Raw genomic sequence first — 17,204 nt, 5'->3', positions numbered from 1 at the left:
TCATTCTGGAACGCATGGACAAACAGGAAATGACAGGGGCTGTATTTATTGACCTAAAAAAGGCCTTCGACCTCGTCGATCACAAGTGCCTTCTCCATAAATTAGAACACTTTGGAGTTCGAGGCCCAAGCTATAACTTGTTTCTGGATTATCTCTGCACCCGATCTATCTATTTCTATCCTATGATATTTTAACCCAAAGTGTTTGAGTCATATATATTGTAATTTTTTTCTAATACCATAATAATAATTATTTTAGGTGTATACAGGGCCCCTCAGGATAACAGCCCCATAGCTGATTGGGCCACCCTGTCTAAATAAAGTTCACTTACTTACTTTACTTATTTACGTACATACACTAAGATCCTGCAGAAACCATGTGCACATGCAGAAACATTAGAAGGTACATGTAAATATCATTGTCTCACCTTTCACCCTTACAGGTAGGTAGGTAGGTAGGTAGGTAGGTAGGTAGGTAGGTAGGTAGGTAGGTATGTCCATGACCATCTGTATCAGTATCAGTTTTTCCCCATTGGTGGATGTCAAAATGGGGCTACCGGGAATGCGCCCAATAACCCAATTGCAAGGGAGATACAGTATGAAATAGATCCGGGGATGGCAAATCAACCATGGTTTCGCTATGTAAATACATGCAACAGCCAATTTGAAGAAGACAATCTAAATCATCACCCCTCGATTACCAAAGTGTTTCAAGGAACTAAAGGATTAACCCAGCTGACCACATAACTCTGCAGTATAGGTATGTCATCAATACATGACAATATACATCAGGCCTTGGTTGCTATGCGGCAAATGAATGTGTGCAAGAATCTCCCTATAACCCTATAATTTGTGTTGAGAGTAGAAACGTATGTCTGATTTAAATATGGGATTGTGTTGTAAACTTGACAGAAGTGTTGTTTGGAGTGCATTTAAACTGCTGGATAGTGACTTATGACTTATCCACTGGATAAAGTTATCTGCCCTTTGAACAACTGGGGCCAGAACTGTATATTGCGACTGTATTTGGAAGGCAAGCTCTGTTGCACATAGCGCAACTAGTCATGTACCCTCTCGCCTTAGCATCTCCATCCTCTGGAAGGCTCTCTAATGCCTGTACCACCACTGAAAAGGCTGTATGAAAGGTATACACAGGTCAGCCCTACTTGTCCATCGTGTCTCACACAGGGTTCGCAACTTGGCACGCCGTTCCATCTCAACCCTTACTGCCGCATCTTGAGACAAGCACTACTGAAACGCCAACAGGCTCTTTGGAGAGTAAAGACACGCAAAAGTTTTCTGCTGTAGGGTTCCAAGCATGTTTCTCACCAAGGGGCCCCTTACAAGCATGTTTAGTTGCCAAGTTCAAGAGTGAGCCTTATAAGAATTTGACATAAACTGCGTGTGGTACGCGATACCTGATAATCGCTTGGACACCTCCGTGAATCCCTGCCATGTTTGCCGCCCCTTCATAGCCCTGTGCGCGCATGCGGTCAATATCCAGGCCATAGCCCTGCTGGGTCTCTAGACACCTCTCGGCTAGCGCCTGTCCTTTGGTACTCAGCTTGTACAAACCCAAGGAACTCCTCCTGTACCTGCACCTTGTTGTTGTCCTCTCGTGTGCGCACAAAAAAAACACAAATAGAGATTTCCTCCAGGTATATGTGAAATAACACGCTATATTTAGTTCTCTTGCTGATTGATTATTGACGTCATTGACAAGCATTTTGAATGATCGGCTTATGTCTGTTAAACTTTCTTTCTAACAATTACAGGTGCACAGCTGTAAGGTGGAAATCAACAGTCAACAAAAAATTCTCGTGCGCAAAACTACATGTATTTCAAAGTTCTATTAATAGTAACATTTCTTTCCTTTGTTAACCTTTCAGAACTTTTTAATATATAAATCCATTATTTTATTTTTTAGAATAAAACATTGATATAGCGGGTATTCCCTGTTGAATAGTAAGCAAAAGAAAATACAGCCTTTGGCTGTTTAAAAACTAATTACGAAAATTCCTATTAAGCCTGTGCTTAGTGGCTTAAAGGCATAGAGGTACGCCCCTGAATGTCTCCATGGATGTAAAATAGCCTATCAATTGGAAATTGATAATTCAACAAACATTTCATTATTACGGACAGGACATAATCTATTTAAACGTGGTTCTCATGAATGCCTGTTGCCGATACAGCAAAGATAATGAAATGTCGTAATATTACATTGTAATTTTATGACAGTTTTTGTCATTTGCACTGGACACTGGTGACCACAAAGTCACACCTTAATTCTTTCAGCAAAGATAATAAAATGTTGTTATTAATTGCAGATTTATGACAGTTCTTTTTAATTTGCACTGGACACCAGTGTCCACAAAGTTACTCCTTAATTCTTGCTGGCTGTTTTCAAAACGGTCCATCTTTTCCATGAAGATGATTCTCCCCCTAATAAAATGAGTGAATTATTCCAAATCCCTTCTTGAGATGCAATGTGCACAATATCTCTTTTATGTCAGCCACACACCTGAGTCCCGTTTCAAGAAGAAACTATAATTATGGTCCATCAATTGAAAATGATTCACCCATCTGAAAAGATGAGTTAAATATTTGAACAAGATTTACTACATGTATGTACTTTGATTTTTTCTTTGTATGAATGCAAGGTGGTGATGATCGCCGTGTTGTTGTTTGGAATGTGGAAGCGTGTGTCTATGGAAATGGATCACCAGTGAGCATGAAAGGAGAGCACAGGTCTAACATATTCTGCACCATCTTCGATAATGAAAACAGACATATCTTTTCAGCAGGTATGTATGAATCTACAGTTGTAGTAAATATATAGCATTTACAAGATACTTCTTTGTTGCAAGTCAGAATAGTTATTAGATGAACTTTGTGCCCTCAGTACTTACAGTAATTACAGCTTATGATTGCAATTCATCATATTATGAATGTAAAGGGCCATCATTTATAACTAAAGAAATGAGGAGGTATTTGCTCAAACTAACAGCAGCAAGTCTTGAAAAATTCACGATCTCTCCACTGGGTTTCGAGGACAGCCTGTGGTGCAAAAAGTGTGAATCAGAAAATTTTAAGAAAAGTAGATTATTTTCTCCATATTTCATATTTGTTACCCACTAATTATTGCCAAGAGAAATTGACGGAAGAGTTTTCAGCAAATCTATTTAACAATCAGCGGTATTTTCTAGTAGAGATGTGTTTAGAGACACCTGTGTCATGGGGGTCAGCCATGTTCATAACCTTAATTTAGAGTTCGGTAATTAAACTGTGTTTATCCAGCTCCATTGTGGTCTCTAGTAAAAGTTGTTACATGTTTTCAGAAGCGAAGCATGAAAAGTAAATTCTGCCACATGTATAGTGAAGTTTTGTAACCAGTACAGGCTGCATCAGATTTCCGGCCATCCACATTGGCAACCTTGCGTACATATAGCACATGCCCCAAGAAACCGAAAGTAAAGCAAGAAATTTTGGCAAGATAGGAGATAAATAACACATGTGAAGAGACAGAAGAACATGGAAATACTCCTCAAGTGTACAGGACAGGGTGTGACTTAAAAAGTAGAATGGACTTGCTCCCTCATGTATGCGGATGTCGCTTTTATTCCCTTCATACCATCATAGCATTCTTTAAACAAATTGGCATGCTTGCAATTTAACTCTTCACCTTCCAATGTTTCATAATCAAACTGAAGACCTCATTCAACTCAATCTGGAGTTTTTCCACTCAATTCTGCCCAGCAAACTCTGCTTACTCTCCTTCTCAGCCACAATCATTTGGGAGAATGTGTTCTTGATTTCTATACATGACCCTGCACAGCATCTGGCCACACATCCGTAATACTTCACCAGTGTAAGTCTTGAGATTCACATTGAAAATTTAAACCTCTTGACGTACATATCTCTACTCATAATAGAAAAATATCCTGCTGTGTCAACCTCCATGCCCATATTCTCTCCATTTATCTCCACCTCAACATGGTATCCCTGACTCACTGACTACCACTATTTGTGGCATACTATGCCACAAATAAGAGACCAAAATTACCCAACTCATCATCTGAATCCCAATTTTCATCTCCTTCTGCAGAGTGAACTTATTTATTCTGCATTTATGCCTCATTCTACGCCACTTAGATTTTTTGGCGGTTCCCCTCAGCAAGATTGAGCTTCTTGAGTAGTTTGAGACCATGGGCCCTAAATGTTTGACACAATTTGTATGTTTCGTATTTTTGAAGTAAGTTGAAATTTTGAAAATTGTTTGGAGCCTTTGGAGTGGTAGGCTTTCAAAGGCAAAAACAAAAAGGAAAAAATGAAATCAGTCTCAAGGTAAGCCTGAACCCTAGCCCTCCGACTCAAAGTAAAAGCATCATATCACTGCCCCACGCTTGCATGTTTGCTTTGATAGAGATTAATTTTTGTATTTAATAATTATCTCTGGTGCCTACTGTATCTGGCAACCATGGCGCAATGCTTTTAACATCCAAATGACTTCCAACCGCCAAAGAAGAAAAATTACGCAAATGAGCACAAAACACCCTCAGACGTTTCTCCATTGTATTTTCTGCTTCAAAATCCCTGTTGACTTGGACAAGCAATCTGCTTGAGCCTTTCAACACAGTACTTTTCTCACCAAAATGTGATAATGTCAAGTATTTAGGAACATAATTAAAGATGACATCGTTTCGGTGTCATCTTGGCACTATTATCAAGTAAAGAACAAATTGCCAGATTTCTACAAATGCCATGTGGATGATACACTAGTAATCAAAGATGTACCGACAGCTGAAGCCTTTCTGGTGACTTTGAACAACTGTCATCCATCCATATCTGTCACCACAGAAACTGCGAACAATGGTATATATCCTGACATTTGTTGGCATTGAAATGTGTAAGAAAGGCTGCAAGCTAGTAACAAGTGTTTACCGTAAACCAACAAACACTAGTTGCACCTTCACCATCAGAGTCATGTCGATAAACACTACAAAAGATCTCTAGTCAAGACAATGTTAAGCTGTGTGTTTTGATTGTCGTTGACCTGGGATCTATTCACAACAGAATGCGAATGTCTCAAACTGATGTTCTCTTACCTCAAGTACCCAGATTCTCTTATCAACTCTACTATCGCCCACTTCGTTACTTCTGTGACGTCACAAGGCACGATACCGACACCTCAAACGGACAATACCATCGGAAAGTCTTACCATTCAAAGACTAGAGGTCAGCTGACATAGCAAAGAAACATCTCTCCAACTTAAGCAACAAAATTGGCGACATTCTTCAGCCAGTTTTCAGAAGCCGTAAACTTGGTGATGATCTTAAAGTGCAGGAGCCTAAGCCACCCATGATCAATCAACAGTGTGTTGTTTATAATTTTGTATGTGATCTGTGTGTTGCAGATTATGTCGGCTATACCAGCCATCACTGACACCAATGCATTGATGAGCATAGGTTCTTCACCATCGGGAAACGCCTTAAGGATGATCACCAAGTTGACACAATTGGCGACCTCACAAGCAACTTTGCCATCCTAAAGAAATGTCAGGGAAAGCTTGCTTGCTTAATCTTTGAAATGCTGTGGATCCGCAAGACAAAACCAAGTCTAAACACTCAGTCAGACTCCATTCGTGGCAAACTATTTGTCTAACCCAGTGAACGGACATAACTGTCACTTTATAACACCTCACTGAATGAACACTGGACAGTTACTTTTAGTCTTAATTTATTTTATTCTATTTCACACCTTTACTTTCTGTGTAAAAATAATCGTTTCTGTTACATTCTCTACTTGATAATGGTGCCAGTATGACACTGAAACATGGTTTGGTTTTTTTGCTTATTTTTGTAGTCATCTTTAATTATGTTCATAAGTACTTCACCACATTTGACACTTGACAATGCTGTCACAAGGATGGCGAAACATTGTTCCGTTTTTTCGCTTATTTTTATAGTCTATTGTATTTGTAAATTTAATCTTATTAGAATGTCCTGAGTCCAGTCCAATATTTCAGTGACAAGCCTGGGTACTGATTTCAATGTGATTTAAGTGAAGTAGCCGTTAAGTATAACCAAGCGAATTTAATTTTTTCTTCTTCTTATCAGGAAATGACAATCAGGCTCTCCGGCATGATTTTGCAACGTAAGTTAGTTGTGTGTGATGTAAACTTCTGATAATTTATGAGACATTTTAACTTGAGATATGGTAGAGATTGTTGAAAATGAAGGCTCGTTAACAGTATCCTTGGAGTCACTTGAAATATTAGTCAAGATCATTTGGTAGTCATTTCATTACCCTAGGTGCCAGAGGGTTTTTCTTTTCACAAGAGAGAGAGAACCACGAAAAGGCGCAAAGTGCTGAGAGTTAAAAAATAGCCTAACCTCTGGTCAAACATACCAAGAACCTCAACCGGTTTTTGCCTGCAGAGCAGCATTGCATCTGTATGTTTTCATTTTTGGCATTTCTGGCATTCCATCATTGTCAATGTTTGCATGTAATGTCTGTACCCTAAGTAAGTCCAGGAAAGATCCAAGTGACTCTGCTATGGTTTTAGGTGTTGATGGGCCAACAAGACCCCTGTACATGGTATTTTATAAGCCTTTATAGCTTAGTTTTAAGTAGAATGTCCTTGATAGATTTCTACTTGCATGTTTGCTGCTTCCATCTCTTTTTTATTTTTCTTTTTTTACCAATTTAGGTTCTTGTATGTTTGCAGTATCTTAAGATGATGATTTGGAGGATTTGCATGATAGATCTACTGAACAGAGCCATGTGATTAAATGTTGCATGTTTTTTATTTTGATCTCCAAGGTTATTTCTGGATTATGAGTTATGCATTTGTCACCTGTTTATTTGTTTTTGTTCAGTGACTTATTCTTATGCCATTTGAGGCAATTTATTTAGTTTTGGTTTGGCTTGTTTCAGTATGTCTGGTGACAGTATAACCTGGTAATCTTAAATCATCAAAAGCAGCTGCCATGTTGTTTTTCTGAGTATCATCTTGAAAACTGGTTGTAACGGGTGAGATACCACGCTTTCCTTTATCCAATCAGAGATGTTGTTTCTTTAGGACAACCAATCAAAGACAAATCCTGTCCCAATTCGATATATGCGAAATGAGTTTCGCTACTTGAGTGACCAGAGGCCCATCTCTCTCCTTGTTATAAACGCCAATGTTGAACTATCGTTTTTGGACATCAACCTACATATTTCTGATGATAAGATTCAAACCTCCGTCTACTACAAGGAAACAGATACTCTTTCCATCCTGAACACTGCATACATGTGCTATCCCTTACAGCCAGTTTCTCCGCCTGCGTTGCCTGCTCCTACAGTGATGACTTCCTTCCTGAGATATTATATATATTATATAGGGAGATGCTTACATTCTTCTCACTACGTGGTTATCCTTGTGCTTCCCTTGTAAACAATCTATGGAGGGTATCAACTAGCAACCTTCCTGATGCCCTACCCTTGCCTGAGCAGAATGACCGAACCATTGATAGAGCACCTCTGGTTCTCATGTACAAATAGTTTAACACCCAAATCAAACGGTTTCTACTTCAGAACTTTTGCATTCTATCAACTGATCAGCAAACGCAGCATATATTCCCACAACTGCCTGTCATGGCATACAAACGCAACCTCAACCTATTTTAAGAAACATGCATGTGCACTCTAATGACCACTCCTCTACTGAGCAGTGTGGATCGCTTGCGTGTCAACGCCCCCGTTGCCATACCTGCTAGTACATCAGCTGTGACACCGAGTTACTTCACCCTTACTACTCTTTTTCTGTCCGTGGCTATTTCACCTGCCAATCCAGTAATCTTGTGTTCTACATGTCCTGTAACCGGTGTCACCATTCTTTACATTGGTGAAACCGGGCGGAGCCTCAGGAGTCATTTTAGCGAACACTTACATAGTATCTGCAATTAACACTCCTGGCTTCCCTGTGGCCCAACATTTTAATTCCAAGGGTCGCAATAGTTCAGATATCCAGGTGTAGGGTATGCAACTATGCAATGGGACAAACCTCCAGCACAACCAGTGTGAAATGAGGATGATTTTCCAACTAGGCACTATTCATGTCCTTTGGAGTTCGAAATTTAAAGGAATACCATAGCCTAAAGAACACTCAACCGATGTATATAGCCTTTGTACGTTTTTATTTTGGTGACTGAACGCGCTGCATTGAAAGCTGCTCAAGGGTGATTTTGTCGTTCAAGTCAACAGGGATTTTCATGCAAAACGGAAGGAGATAATACGATGGAGAAACATCTGATGGTCTGCATGGCTTTCTTTCCTGTGTTTGCACTTTGTCCCTTCTTTTTGTTTGGAGTGTCCGCTGCTTGATCACGTTTACGTTGTCACGTGGGCTTAAGACTTTCCCATCGACTTCATTTGTTCATTAACTGCTTGGTGGGCTCTCGTGATATCTTGTAAAAGAGGCCTGCAAGTGTGGATTAGTCTTCTCTTAAAGCTTTTGGTCCAGGCATTTCTCGATAGCTGGTCTCGGATCATCACGTCAACATTAGTGAAATCACAGGTAACGGCCTTTTGCCTGAGCCTGCACACAAACTAATTGGCCTTTTCTCCATTTTGTTGTTCCATCTGTCTGGATACATACCTTTCAAAGGGAACATCAATTTTCGGTACGAAAAAGTCGTCAAGAATCTTTGTGACATTCTTATAGGGTTTCAATTCCTCTTCAGTTGCTACCAGCATGTAGTATAACTCCTGCAATTCCTGCGGTGTGCAATGATAAAGCAACCTTCTGTTTATCGTCTAAAATCCCTTTTGCCAATAAATACAGCTCAAATGAACGCTGCCATCCTTTCCAACTTACAAACAGGGTGTTGGGATCTTCCCTGGGGTTGAAACAGGGTAGATTTCGAACTTCTGGTGCCAGAAATTGGGGTGGTTGAGCTGCCTGACTCACAGTTGGCTGACTCACTGTTGGGGTCCTTTGGGGGCTCTCCTCTCAATCTCCTATTCTCCTTGAAAATTTCACTTCCTCCTGTAAGAATCTCCTAAATGACTGAGCACGAAGGCGGACCTACTACTATCCTCATTGCCAATTTACAATTTGAGGCCGGATGGCAAACTAACCAGCTGGATATTAACTCAATCTCAACACGCTTTAATATGAAAACACACATCCTTCACAAGATGGCCGCCACGCACTGGCCCACAATGCTTTGCGGCATAAATCTGCATTAGTAAATAGTGGATAAACATGAAACGGAAATGATGACTGTGCATTGGCGGATTTTTCATTTCAATAATTGAAATGAAAAATTGATAATTATTAAATCCCATGGGAGCAGCAAAGAGAAATCCAGCCATGTTCAAGATGTTTTGCAATCCAAACACCCAGTGCTCATGAAAAGAATAGATAGTCAGTACTGTTTACATAGAACTACTGATTTGCACTTGAAATATTGCAATGAAATATTTTGTGAATTTGCATTTGTTGTAAGTTATTCAGTATCACCTTGAATTTGCAAGCCAGGAAAGTCAGGTCCAGTGACAAATAACAGTTGGACCCTTTAACAACAACATAACTCTTGTAATTGCAAAGCGAGTAGAAGTTCAAAACAAAAAGGATTTCAAGGAGTATGGAACACAAATTGAAAGTATTTCAACAGTTTCAAATGCAGTCACAGCGATCTGGTGTATATAATAACATGTTTGTTAATTGTATTTCAATTGACTTTGATTTTCAATAGTCACGGTCTTTAACACCATTTCGACAAGTAGGCAAACACGTCTTGAAATAACAGTGTTTGTATGGAAATTCGATGTCAAATAATTTTCATAAAACATCACTTCTGAAAAATTCATGACTGAATTGGAAACTTTTGGCACTATAGGTAGAGTGTTTGAACTTTCCATACATTTGTCTGTATAGCCAACCAGTCGTGAACTGCTGCAATTTTATTTGCCGTAAATAAAAGTAGTACTAAAAATAGTTCACGGGAAAAACATACACGTCAGGGAAATGTATGGAAAGTTCAAAACACGACTGGATGCTTTCTGGCACAGTTTCATCCCTCCAATTTTTTTCTTAAAATCCTTTTTCTAGTAGAACTCCTAGTGCCAAAAGTTTCCATTTCAAGAATTTTTCAGAAGCGATGTTTTATGAAAATTATTTGACATCGGATTTCCATACAAACACTGTTATTTCAAGGCGTGTTTGCCTACTCGTCAAAATGGCGTTGAAAACCGTGATAAGGCCTATTTATGGCTGACTGGCTTCCCAATCACGAGCTACAAATCTAGTGTAAATAAAATCTGGAATCCTACAAATACCAAATAATCTTAAATTAAAGTAGCGCCTACACTGTAGGAATAAATTAGTCAAAATTTATTGACGATTACGCCGAAAATCATGATACACAATCGCCGGACTTCAAATTACAAGTTGAGGCGTCAGATGCTGAATCGTCATTCTCACAAACTATCTTCATCAAGATTTCTTCGAATCACCTTCCCAAGAAGAAACGTAAGGGGGTGTAATTTCAATTGTTGAATTGTCAAAATCAAAAGACTACGAATCCTGCTGACTGTAACCTCACACGAAAACGAGGCTGGAGTGAAAGCATATATACATTAAGTGAATTTGGTTCAAAATGCCACCCAAAGTAGACGTCAAAACTCTTGCAGGAAGAATGGAAAACACTGTAAAAATCCTCTAATAGAAGAATTTGAAATAATTTTCACAATAAGACCAGAACTCAAAACACTTGAAGCAGCATTCAATCAAGTAGAGACAAAATACCGGCTTATCAAAAAGCAGCAAGAAACCATTAATTTTTAGACAGAATGGTAGATGAAGGCACTGCCACAGACGAGGAATCCTTGTTAACAACCAGAAAACTTGAAGACCATGTCGAGGCCGATTTTCTTCAAATTGCTTTGAGATTTGCAGCCTATTAAAAGGAACAAACCTCTTCTAAAACATCTTCTAAGAAGTCTGAACCCTAGAAGCTTTGACATCATCAATGACGTCAGTGGTAACACAAATGGTGGAAACCTTAAGACCAAGAACCAAAACTTAAGTGGTCTACAATGATTACCAGTACCAACATAGGCTGGAGGTCGCAGATCACATGCCACCTGGAAAAAGGAATTTATTCATTGGATGATAAAATATGGACAAGAGAAAGATGAACAACTACTAACAGCGTTTTCAAAACACAATGCCAAAACGATTGTGGTGGATGGATCAGGTCAAAATCTGCAAAAGCATTGACAATGCCTGGAACATTTTGAATACTGAATTCGCAGAGTGGCGAAAACTAAAGGATGAATTGCCTTCTGACATAAAGAACGTTAAACCAGTCAAACAAGATTCCAAGTCTCTTACACAATTTGCCACAACAATATCTTGCTATGTTAACGATATAGAAGATAATGGGTGTCCTGTGTTAGAGGCCTCAGAAGTCCCGTTCTTTATGTCCCAACTTTTGTTCAAACTCGATCCAAACGACGATTCACATTTTGGTAGAGAGATGTAAATGAAGGGAAAGAAGAAAACTGTAGGCTCACAGATAATTGACATTACGGTTGCCACACCCACAGATGTAGATATCAAGAAGACCTTCCAAGTGTACGTTGTCACAAGCCCTGGCAGTAATGCCAAAACAATTTCCAAAGAATAAGTGGGACATTACACCCATCTGAAGAGCATTTCAGACAACCTGCATCTTTTGGGTGGTGCAAAGGAGGAAAAATCAGGTATCCCACAATGCCTCGCTTCCAACTATATTATCAACTCGATGTTGATACGTGATCTCGCATTTGGGATGGGGCTTCTCGGAGTGAACGCTGATCTGCTCTCTCCGTCGCCATTGCTTTACGTGAATTGTCAGAGTTATGTCAATTCGTCAAACTTAGCCTATTGTCGGTTTCTAACGGTCATGGGACACATTAGTTTTCCAAAAGACTTACGAGAGCAGCTTCTTTGCTTGTTTGTGCGATCAGAAACATTGAACGGCCGCTTGCCACTTGACTCTTCTTCGACTTCTTCCATGCATTTTAATACCGTTTACTTGAATATCGACTTAAAAGGAAGCATTTATGTCACCACTTGATGTCCTTACACGAATAGAACCAAACAGAATCGTGCTTAAAGTACTGTTCATTTCGACCGGGAAAACGAGTGATCGTTCAAAAGTAGTTACTATAAAAGCATCGTGCAGTTGTTGACATGTTTGGCGCTAATTTAGGCAAACTTCAACGAACACAAATTCCTTCAAACCATGGGGACTTAACCCTTTCCTGCCCGAGGGAAATGTCGAATTTTTCTAAATCGCTAACTATGAACTGGGAGACCACATGTGATATACTATTTAAAAGGTATTTTCTGGGGTGTGCTATAAATTACACCAACAGAGATGGAAGAGGTCACATATTAGAGTGAGAAAAGTCCAAAACCAAAGAAAAAAAACATTGAAAATTTTCTTATTCGTTTTACATACTGGGTATCCCCCTAAACTATAGCTTAATGTACAGCTCTCAGTGCATTACTTGTTGTAAGATATCAACTGTACCCTTAACTTACAAAGGAAAAAAATCCAAAAGTTTGAGGGGTGGTAAATCAAGTCTCATATAAGAGGGGGGCATGATTTTATGCCTTCAATTTATAGATCTTTTAAAGATCTTTTGGTCGTGCAAATTTCACACAAATTGACCAAATACTGAGCTCATTATTGCGTCTTGTGCCATATGGCACTCTTGGGTGGGAAAGGGTTAAGGGGACCTTGAATAAAATTCAAAGGAGATACTATTCGAGCAACAACAGGCAAGATTTTACGCTAATGAATCCAGGATTGAACTCGCTAGGGTCAAATTTGGGTCAAGCATTTGAGAGCCGCGAACGAACAAAGCGAGTCGATCATGCATACCACTCCAAACAATTGTATGTTTTTCTTTATTCTTAGGCAAATTAGCTGCGAAATTGTAATGCAAGCTTGAACTTAATTGTCAAAGCAATACACAAAACGATTTAACTTACATTCTCAGATCCTGAATAAGGAAAAATAGCCACTTGAAATTCAGTCGATTTCGGACTGCGTGCTCGCCGTCGTATTGATACTTGCACCTTCTAGTACATGTAGATAATTTTTCGCGGAGACTCATGGGATACCTGATTTCTCCTCCTTTGGGTGGTGCCATTGATCTCCTCATTGGCACAGACTTCGTAGAAGCCTTTATTGATATCCACACTGTCTGGAGAAACTGGAAAACCTATTGCAACATGAAACTGTTTGGATGGTACATTCTGAGGCAGTTCGAGTCAAGCAGCCTCAACAGATCTGAAACTCAGTTGTGTAGGATATCAAGAAACTTTTTCATCAAGACCTTGGCAACCAAACCAGAGCTTCAAGAGACTAGCAGGACATAGGCTATTAAACTACATATAGGCGTATGTGCATATGACCTTCCAATTCCGAGTTTGGATACTCTATATCACTGCACTACAGGAGACTAGTGGGAGCTAGGCTATTAAACTAGATGCATGTGACAAGCATCAGGCATGTTCAGTGGTAGAGCATCCAAATTAGTAATTTGAAGGTCTTAGGTTTCATTCCTGTTGGGAAAGCTTGGATTTTCTTTTTCCAAATATGCCTGTGTCACTGACTGAGAAAATAGTCTGTCACATTTTCACCTGGCTAAAAGCATAACATAGTGATGCAAATGTATGCTGAGGTCATTGATAGATAACATGTCTATACTGTGTATGTGAAGGGTTGGGGCTTTTTTACAGAGAAGAGCATACAGATGCAAACTATAAGATATGTGAATAAACTTTGTTTTTCGGGATGATGACAATCATCTTTGTTAGAAGGTATTCACCAAAATTGAAATCAATTTTAATTTTTTTCTGCTTAAAATTTCAGTGGTGAAACAATAGGCATGTACTATCACGATGATCCAGTTTATGGAGTCAATGTCCATCCAGAAGATAGCAATGTCTTCCTAACAGCTTCTGATGATGGAAAAGTATTGCTGTGGGATATAAGGACCTCTCCATTAAGTGGTATGATATGGTTTAAATCGGTAATTATTGTGAAATATGAAATTCATATATTTAGACTGCTGATGACAGAATTAATAATTTATTGACCAGTGCAATTATAGCTGTTAAGCAGCTGCAAAAAGAAAGCCTGAAAAAAATCAGGCTTGAATGGGACTCAAACCGAAGAGTGCGATACCACTGTGATACCAGTGCAGTGCTCTAGATACCAAATAAGCCCCAACTGAAAAATGGTAAAGACATAGGGGTATGCAACAATCAAATTATGCTTGAACGCAGGGGTTTGCAACGTTGAGGTAGGAACTTCTTCCACATTTCAAAAATTTAATAAGATTTACATTTGAGAGTTGTTTCAAAAACGTCTTTTTTTTTTTTGACAGGTAATTCGTGATAATTTAGAATAAAACTCTTTTTTCCTGTACTGCAATGCAACATGTACACATGCACCAAAAATATAGTGTATTATCATAGTTAGATTTACAGCTTTGAAGGTGCACATTGTTGAGAATTTTAAGGAGGCTTACATAAGACCATGAAAGTAAGACAAAGTATTCAATGCATTGGTCATATATGGTTGGAGGGTTGATTCCTTTAGGCTTAAGATCTTGTTCTAGTTACTTGGGCGGAGAGCCCAAGTTATAAAATAGGATTTCTTCGTATACGCCAAATTGCAAGGGCTCTACTGCACGTGCGCTACATGTTGGCCGAGTCTGCATGTATTCATCACAGTAAGCCGCCATGACGGGACAAAAAACAAGGACGTAAAATCAACACAACGAATATCGTATTCTTAAAAGAAAACAGCTAGAGTGTGTGTTGTCTGCTAACTCCTTCCATTGAACGAAACTAAGGGGCAACTTTCCTTTCAGGACGGATATTTTCCAAAAGTTCGACTTCAATTAACCTCAGACGCTCTTTTGCCTCTTCTCGATAAATCCACGTTCGGTGTCAAACGTAATCGATAAGATCAGGCCGTAAACACTGAATTTACATACAGCCGAGCAAAACATTTCATTTCTTTGGCCGCAATATAAAAAAGAACACGTTTAATTAAGACCATTCCGTGCGTGAAAGGCTTACGGTAAAGTAGGAAACTAAAACTAAAGCTTCGAAAATAAATTTCATTCGGGGTCCAGTGTGAGCGATAAGATCTATTCACCAGAACAAATGTAAACACTGAAAGTTTGCTAATGCACAGCGACAATCAACGCTTGACGAATTAATTTCTTTATTTACGTTCACTTGGATAAAACCAAAATGTGATCTTTCACGGGAAAAAAGGGAAAAAGGTGAATGCACGGGCACGCCAAATTGACACGCTAAACGTAGAATCTGAAAAAAAATCTTTCCTTCGGGGTCGAGTGTTAGCGATAAGATCGATTCATTAGAACATACATAAACTTTGCATATTCATAACAACAACAACTGAGTACCGCAACACTAAATGCATTTTTATTTTTACGCTGGATAAAGCCAAATTAGCAACTTTAGCACCCGGGTTTTAGCAAAACTGAAAGCCCTTTCCGATGTTACAAAACGTTGAAAGAAGCCGTCGTTTGGATGCAGAAAGGAATAGGTCTTATCACGGTTTTCGACGCCATATTGACGAGTAGGCAAACAGGCTTGAAATAACAGTGTTTGTATGGAAATCCGATGTCAAATAATTCTCATAAAACATCACTTCTGAAAAATTCATGAATTGGAAACTTTTGGCACTAGGAAAAGGAGTTTAAGAAAAAAATTGGAGGGATGTAGCTGTGCCAGAAAGCGTCCAGTCGTGTTTTGAACTTTCCATACATTTGTCTGTAAAGCGAAACAGCCGTGACTGCTACTAAAAATAGTTCGCGGGAAAAAAACACAGGGAAATGTATGGAAAATTCAAAACACGACTGGATGCTTTCTGGCACAGCTACATCCCTCCAATTTTTTTCTTAAACTCCTTTTCCTAGTGCCAAAAGTTTCCAATTCATGAATTTTTCAGAAGATGTTTTATGAAAATTATTTGACATCGGATTTCCATACAAACACTGTTATTTCAAGCCTGTTTGCCTACTCGTTAATATGGCGTCGAAAACCGTGATAAGGCCTATTGCCACGCTGAAAACACCGGGAAGAAATTGGTCACGTGCTAGGCAACCAAAATCGTTCACGTGTATCTGGCGACATGGCATTCCGAAAGAAAATATTTTTGGCGGCTCTTGGAAGGAAAACTGGACGGTTTCTGCTTGTTATTCAATCGCCAAGGGAGCTGCAGTGTCTTTTCACTTCTTTCATTTAAAGCCCTTTTAAATCCTGGAAACACTCTCTTTTGTGTCATGATATTTTGTCCATTGGCAATCACGCAAAACCACTAAAAGAATGAACGTGCACTTCGACCTTTGCGTTACCTTCCAGTGCAAGTGAGGTTTATTTTCTTTTTTGTGTGTTTAATAAACAAATAACTGTAGACATAATCTGAAATAGTTCATTCTTTGGTCACTCACAGAGCGCTTTGATTTGGTCATTAAAGTTCTGTCCAATTTCAGTGATCATGAAATAGATTCGTTGAGTTAACTTTCTGTAAATCGGATGTTCTGTGAGGTTTGTCTTATCTCACGCGTCCCATATAGAACGCACGTCTTTTCGCACGCATGCCATATTGCACGTTCTGCGTGACATTTTGCGATCGTGCGCTGTTAGCAGTGAAACAGCTGGAACATCTCTCATAGAAAGCCCAGAAAAAAAGGGTATCAGGGTCGAAAGGTATTCGCACAAATACCCGTCTGTCGCCCAAATTCATCATTACCACTGGAACCGCAAATACTCCTTTGTCGCCAAAATCCATCATTATCTTAGATGCACCTCATGGTTACAAAATCCGACGTGTTTAGTATTAAAGAGAGTAATGTTTTATTTTGTTTGCGTGTCATTTTCGGTCGAACTACATCACGTTTATCGCAAATATGATGCCTTCGACTCTCAGCGAAACTTTTATCGTTCACCTGTCACCAAAGACTGAACTAACGTGCATGCTCAGATACTCCTAATACAACGACGCCCAAGTAAACGCTCCCACAGCGTCTTGTTTCTTACTGGTTGTGATGGTGGCAGTCTTGTGAATAAGATCACACATTTGTCTTACTGCATTGATTTCCTGATGTTTGGCACT

The 17,204-nt window shown here is 39.2% G+C and overlaps 2 protein-coding genes across 2 annotated transcripts in view; both read left to right on the top strand.

Annotated features, from left to right (window-relative positions):
• Positions 1–17,204, top strand: part of LOC146489322 (uncharacterized) — a 219,254-nt gene that overhangs the window by 147,200 nt on the left and 54,850 nt on the right. The gene's annotated exons all lie outside the window — the stretch shown is intronic.
• The window catches only part of LOC146489323 (DDB1- and CUL4-associated factor 5-like), a 40,582-nt gene that overhangs the window by 7,984 nt on the left and 15,394 nt on the right, over positions 1–17,204 (top strand). Inside the window, exons 2-4 of the mRNA XM_085107752.1 lie at positions 2,660–2,803; positions 6,117–6,153; positions 13,920–14,059. Of these exons, the coding sequence (XP_084963878.1) occupies positions 2,660–2,803; positions 6,117–6,153; positions 13,920–14,059 (321 nt within the window). The remainder of the gene's footprint in view (positions 1–2,659; positions 2,804–6,116; positions 6,154–13,919; positions 14,060–17,204) is intronic.

This window comes from Pavona decussata, unplaced genomic scaffold (assembly GCF_977016875.1).
Source record: "Pavona decussata unplaced genomic scaffold, jaPavDecu1.1 SCAFFOLD_6, whole genome shotgun sequence".
Classification (NCBI taxonomy): Eukaryota; Metazoa; Cnidaria; class Anthozoa; order Scleractinia; family Agariciidae; genus Pavona; species Pavona decussata.
This window is presented reverse-complemented; position numbering and strand designations above follow the sequence as displayed.